Source organism: Brienomyrus brachyistius, unplaced genomic scaffold, assembly GCF_023856365.1.
Source record: "Brienomyrus brachyistius isolate T26 unplaced genomic scaffold, BBRACH_0.4 scaffold78, whole genome shotgun sequence".
Classification (NCBI taxonomy): Eukaryota; Metazoa; Chordata; class Actinopteri; order Osteoglossiformes; family Mormyridae; genus Brienomyrus; species Brienomyrus brachyistius.
Window position 1 is genome coordinate 566,980 of NW_026042353.1, and position 6,458 is coordinate 573,437.

Genomic DNA, 6,458 nt, shown 5'->3' on the forward strand with positions numbered 1-6,458 from the left:
TTATTTCAGCCAGGGATGGAGCTCGATCTCCTCCATCCTCAGCCTATCTGCCACTTTGACAGTAAGGCACTGTTTTATTAGATTACGACAGTCTGTCAAGGAACAGATTGGGAAAGTTGCACAGTTAGTCGGAAAATAATATTCCCTCTCGTGGAACTTGAGTCACGGAGTAAAGTGTAAGCTACTCACTTGGAGAGACCCATGGTGGGAATTTATAGTGGCCAGAAACGAGTGCCCTCTTCCTGCGGAAGGGGAGGTAGCCGCACACCAGCTCAAAGAGCGTGACCCCCACCGACCAGACCGTGGCGGGGCCAGCTCGGTACTTCCGTTTGCGGAACCACTCTGGGGGAGCATAGGCATTTGTCCCTGAAACAACAAGGTGAAAATCTCACAAAACTTTTCGTACAGCTGGGTATTTTTACTGAAGCGAGCCAGGTTAGGACCCAAGAATACAAATCCAACTTCCCTACAGGGAGTTTAATCACAAATCTAGTTTTGTTGAACACTGGGTTAAACACTACCTGCTACTAATCCAGAATGACAGGTTTTTAATTAGCCTCTCTTGCTGACCTGCAAATTCCCTGTAGGAGTCATCCATCCAGACGTCTCCACATCCAAAATCAATGAGTATGACGTCCAGAGTGTCTGTTTTGATTAACAGGTTCTCCGGCTTCAGGTCTCGATGCAGGACGTTAGCCTCCTGACAGTGACGCAAAGCACGGAGAACCTGCACCAGCACATGCTTAGCATCTTCCTCAGTTAGGAATCCTCCTTTGGAATTGCAGAACTCGTGGAGGTCCAGGCATGGGTCCGGCCTTTCCAAAACCATAATATATTCATTGGTCCCAACAAACCAGTCGATAAGCTTAATCACGTTCTTGCAGGGTGTCGGAAGGTTGACGAGGGTCATTATGGCCACCTCCATGGGGATGGGCTCGTCAACTCCAAGCCAGGAACACGCTGACCAGGGAGATCAAAGTGGCTAAAAGAAGCTACTCTGAGAAGCTGAAGGAACGGTTCTCAGCCAACGACCCTGCGTCAGTGTGGAGAGGTCTGCGAACCATCACCAACTACAGACGACCCCCACCCCCTGCTGCAGCAAACAAAGACCTGGCAGACGAGCTGAACACCTTCTACTGCAGGTTTGAGACGGACAGATACACACCCCTCACCCACCCCACCCCAGAGTCAACGACCCCCATCACACCTCTCAACCCCCTACCCTCCCCCCTGGAACTCAGAATACACGTAGAGGATGTGAGCCGACTGTTCCAGAAACAGAAGACCAGGAAAGCCGCAGGTCCAGACGGTGTCTCCCCCTCCTGCCTCAAAGCCTGTGCTGATCAGCTGGCTCCCATCTTCACCCGCATCTTCAATAGATCCTTGGAACTGTGTGAAGTTCCCACCTGCTTCAAACGCTCCACCATTATTCCGGTCCCCAAGAAACCCACCATCTCTGGACTGAATGACTACAGACCTGTTGCCTTGACGTCTGTAGTCATGAAATCCTTTGAACGCCTGGTGTTAGCCCATCTGAAGGACATTACAGGACACCAGCTGGACCCCCTGCAGTTTGCCTACCGGGCAAACAGGTCGGTGGATGATGTAGTGAATATGGGGCTGCATTACATCCTACAACATCTCGACCGCCCGGGAACTTACGCCAGGATCCTGTTTGTGGACTTTAGTTCGGCGTTCAACACCATTGTGCCTGAACTCCTCTCCTCCAAACTCTCCCAGCTCAGCGTGCCACCAGCTACCTGTCAGTGGATCACCAGCTTCCTGACAGACAGGAAGTAGCAAGTGAGGCTGGGGGAGATCACTTCTGTAACACGGTCACTCAGTACTGGTGCCCCTCAAGGATGTGTCCTCTCCCCACTGCTCTTCTCCCTCTACACAAATGACTGCACCTCCAGGAACTCAGCTGTAAAACTCCTGAAGTTTGCAGACGACACCACCGTCATTGGGCTCATTCAAGATGGTGATGAGTCTGCATACCGGCAGGAAGTGGAGCGGCTGGTACTATGGTGCAGTCAGCACAACCTGGAGTTGAACACTCTCAAGACGGTAGAGATGGCAGTGGACTTCAGGAGACATCCCACGACACTGTCCCCCCTCACCATAGCAGACAGCCCGGTGTCTATTGTGGAGACCTTCAAGTTCCTGGGCACCACAATTTCCCAGGACCTGAAGTGGGAGACCAACATCTCCTCCATCCTCAAAAAGACCCAGCAGAAGATGCACTTCCTGAGGCAACTGGAGAAGTACAGTCTTCCACAGGAGCTGCTGATCCAGTTCTACACTGCGGTCATTGAGTCTGTCCTGTGCTCCTCCATCACTGTCTGGTATGGAGCTGCCACTAAACAAGACAGGAACAGACTGCAGCGGACCGTACAGACAGCAGAAAGGATCACCGGTGCCCCCCTGCCCTCCATCCAGGACCTGTACCTCTCAAGATCCAAGAAAAGGGCAGGAAAAATCATCACAGACCCCGCACACCCTGGACACAGACTTTTTGACCTGCTGCCCTCCGGCAGACGTTATAGAAGCCTGCAGACCAGCACCACCCGACACAGGAACAGTTTCTTTCCCCTCACCATCTCCCTCCTAAACAGCTGAACTGACGCACTGCCAAACACCTTCAGCACTGCACTGCACTTTATGTACACTCCTTGGTATATATCTGTATATATTCTGGTATCTATTCTGTAAGCTCTGTTTTTTTTTCTGCTTATAAGATTTAGATTATTTTATTGTACTGTTCATTGCTCATTTATACACACATATATATACTATGTACATACATGCATATATTTATATTTATTATATATATATTTATAAATAGAATAAACATATTATTATACAATATGTACAAACAACACTTACATACACCTGTTAACACTTGTCTTATACTGTAGAACAATCCATATTCACAGTCATATTGTAACTGTATATTATAGTATTTACACTTGCTCTGGATATTGTTCATTGTATCCTTACACACTGCTGTTTTGTTTTTTGTTTTCTTTTTACACTACTTGAGAGACAACATCTACCGGAATCAAATTCCTTGTATGTGCTTGCACATACTTGGCCAATAAACACGATTCTGATTCTGATTCTGATTCTGATGAAGGGGATGTACATATGTTAAGAACATAAGAAATTTATAAACGAGAGGGGACCATTTGGCCCATCAAGCTTGTTTGGGGAGAAGTTAACTAATAGGTCAGAGTTGGTAAAATCTTATCTAGCTCTGATTTAAAGGAACCCAGGGTTTTAGCTTGCGCTACACTAGCAGGAAGACTATTCCATACTCTAACAACAAGCTGAGTAAAGAAGTGCTTTCTCAAATTCAGTTTAAAATGTTCTCCCACCAATTTCCACCTATGGCCACGAGGTCTAGTATTTAAATTAATATTGAAATAGCCATTTGGCTGAACAGCATCCAGACCTGTTAGAAACGTATATATACCTGGATCACATCCCCCCTTAGTCTCCTTTGCTCGAGGCTAAACAGATTCAGCTCAGCTAACCTCTCCTCATTAGACATTCCTCTAAGACTAGGAATCATTCTCATAGCCATACATTGCACCTTTTCCAAGGCAACAATGTCCTTCTTAAGGTATGGTGACCAAACCTGCACACAATATTCTAGGTGAGGTCTTACCAAGGATTTGTATAATCGTAGCATCACCTCCCTTGATTTAAACTCCACACACCTAGAGATGTAACCCAACATCCTTTTGCCCTTTTTTATTGCTTCCCCACGCTGGCGAGAGTGGGACATGGAAGCATCAACATACACACCGAGATCTTTCTCGTAATCAGCTATCTTTGTTTCAGTGGAACCCATAAAATATCTGTACATATCTTTATATTTCTGCTCCCTGAATGGGTTACCTTACATTTATCTATGTTAAATTACATCTGCCAGGTATCAGCCCAGTCGCTAATTAGATCCAGATCCCGTTGTAGCCTCTCTGCTGCTAGATCAGTACCTGCTACACCACCCACCTTGGTGTCGTCTGCAAATTTAACCAGTTTACTGTATGTATTGGCGTGAATATCATTAATGTAAATTAGGAACAATAGTGGTCCTAAAATTGAACCCTGCGGTACCCCACTATGATTGCAGGCCCACTGTGACATTGTGACTCTAATAATGACTCGCTGCTTCATGTCAGTTAACCAGTTTTCAATCCAGGCTGCTACAGTTCCTAAAATCCCTGCAGCTTTGAGCTTAAGCTAGAGCTGCAACTGTTTAGACAGAAATGAATCTAAAGAAACCGAGCTCCATGGCTGAGGACACTTACCATTTCTATCTGCATGCCACCCTTTCTGGCATACTTTATGGCCACCTAAAGGGGGAAAAAAATTAGTGTATTGAGATGGTGTCACATTTTACAGGATAAGATGGATCTCTGGACAGATATCACTATGCATGTTGTGATCACACCACTTGGGGACTTACTGGGAGGCCATCGCTCTTCCGACTTCCGGCATAGACAGCTCCAAAACCACCTTGGCCGAGGAGCTTCCCCTTGAGATAAAGCTCCTCCAAAGGTTCTACAACATTAGACAGGTACACTTGAAGAAAAGAATCCATACGACACTTTCTCCATGAGAACAGACTTGAGGATACTTCACTATTAATTTTAAATAGCATGCATTAATATTTCATTACCGCATACCTATCCTAGAGTTTGGTCTGTTAAATCTGCATTATCATTAGTTTTCCTATTAGATGCCTATGTCAGAAAAAGTTAACTTTTTTAGTTAGAATTCTCATTCTCTCTCAAAGACAGTCATCTGTTGATTCAAACCTTTGCGGGGCATTTTGAATCCCAGTTCTTGGGTGTCACGGCGAGGCGCTTCGGCAGTCTGCGCTTCGCTAGTCTGTGCTTCCTTACTCTTTCTCCTTTTCTTCGACGGAGATTCGTCGATAGTATCGGAGTGGGGTCGCTTGGTGGCCATTTTATCTCTAAATCAAAAGAATTTTATTGTATGTTACGCTGTTCGATGTGGATAACACTTTACACTAAAACACATAACTTATAATGGGTATTACCTAATAAATTAAAGGCGATTTAATCGTACAGCTCAAAACTGTATTTTTCTAATATAATATGACATATCTGCTAAAATCAACCAATAATAATCGATACCGTATAAGTTATAAGGATTCGTTGTCGGAAGAGAGTAAATAAGTCCCTCACCATGCACAGAACGATGAAAATGATTGATAAGACATCCTGAATTCTAGAATGACGCGCGTTTTAATGCACGGGCTCACCCAGGCTAGATCCCAGGGGCGCAATCCCCGGTCATACAATGCAAAAATAAATGACGTATTTGAAAATATTATTTTGCAGTAATATAGTTAGTTGAGAGTTTGTTTTGTATGTTTGTTTATGCTGCATATATGCTGTATATATTGTGTGTCCTGGATATTTATACAATAAGTCCATTTTTGTACTTACTCATACTCATATTTATTCCAGCATCTTTGCTCGCTGTGTGACGCACACAAGAGTTTTGTCCCAATTTGTCCGTCAGTTTTATGGTTATTTTGTTCAAAAGTAATACTAGAATCGACATTCCTTTGTGCACCGCTAGAGGGGGTTATAGCCTAATGGGAACATTAGTTGAAGTTTCGCGGGATTTTCTTCAGGTGAAGAAACGCCTGGAATACAAAAACCACGGATGTCTCCCGTCTGTGCTCTTTTAGTTTTAGAACAGGTTAGTACAGTAAATAATTACTGTTTCATGTCCCAAATGTTACACACAGGTGTTTAACTGTATTGTCAAAATGGTAAAATGGTAAAGTGATTTAAAGTGCAGGATTGCTCTTCGCTTCTTACAAACCGAACATTAACGTGGTTTGTGAAAAGGGTGCCCGTGAAAGTCATCTTTTTTTATATATATCTTATTATTAACATGTTAAATGTCTAATTGTTTTTTTACGCTGCCTGGTATCTTGTCCTGGCATTTATGCAGTTTAATTAGAAGTTATTTTCACTGTTACACTGAACCAGAATGTGAAAAAGTATATATTTGTCATTGTTCAATGTTGCTCAGACTATATCGGCCACTATATCCTGGCCACAATTAAGCACGGATCTATGGACGGCTTTCCAGTTTATTTTGCTCTGCATAAATTGAGATTTATATAACACATATTGTTAAATGACACGATACAGTATATAGAGATGTATTCTGACTGTATTTGAATACGTTTGAGAGTGATGATGTGACATGTTGAATAGGGATTTTCTTTAGATAAAGTACATACACCACTGATGTCTCCCGTCTGTGCTCTTTTAATTGAAAAACAGCCATCATCTACGTACATTTTCATCTGTGCGCGGTCCTGGGACCTGTAACAGCTGCATCACTGCACTATGGCCCACTTCTGTGTCTTTGCATACTGTGCTTTGGATTATTTCATTTTTTAC

General features: G+C 43.8%; 1 protein-coding gene across 1 annotated transcript; it reads right to left on the reverse strand.

Moving 5' to 3' along the window:
* On the reverse strand, nt 1-4,977 carry LOC125726849 (serine/threonine-protein kinase pim-1-like). Its single transcript, XM_049003311.1, has 8 exons — nt 4,827-4,977; nt 4,475-4,569; nt 4,317-4,361; nt 1,637-1,782; nt 1,478-1,533; nt 571-942; nt 190-366; nt 1-92 (listed from the first exon to the last, which is right to left on the reverse strand). Exons 1-8 carry the CDS (start codon nt 4,975-4,977, stop codon nt 1-3), a joined length of 1,134 nt encoding a protein of 377 aa, XP_048859268.1.
* Nucleotides 4,978-6,458: the final 1,481 nt, after the last annotated feature.

Coding starts and splice junctions, on each gene's coding strand:
- LOC125726849 (XM_049003311.1), bottom strand. CDS start 4,977: ATGGCCACCAAGCGACCCCACTCCGATACTATCGACGAATCTCCGTCG. Junction 1,534..1,636: donor TCCCGGGCGGTCGAGATGTT/GTAGGATGTAAT, acceptor AATGTCCTTCAG/ATGGGCTAACACCAGGCGTT. Junction 943..1,477: donor TACAGACGTCAAGGCAACAG/GTCTGTAGTCAT, acceptor CCTGGCTTGGAG/TTGACGAGCCCATCCCCATG.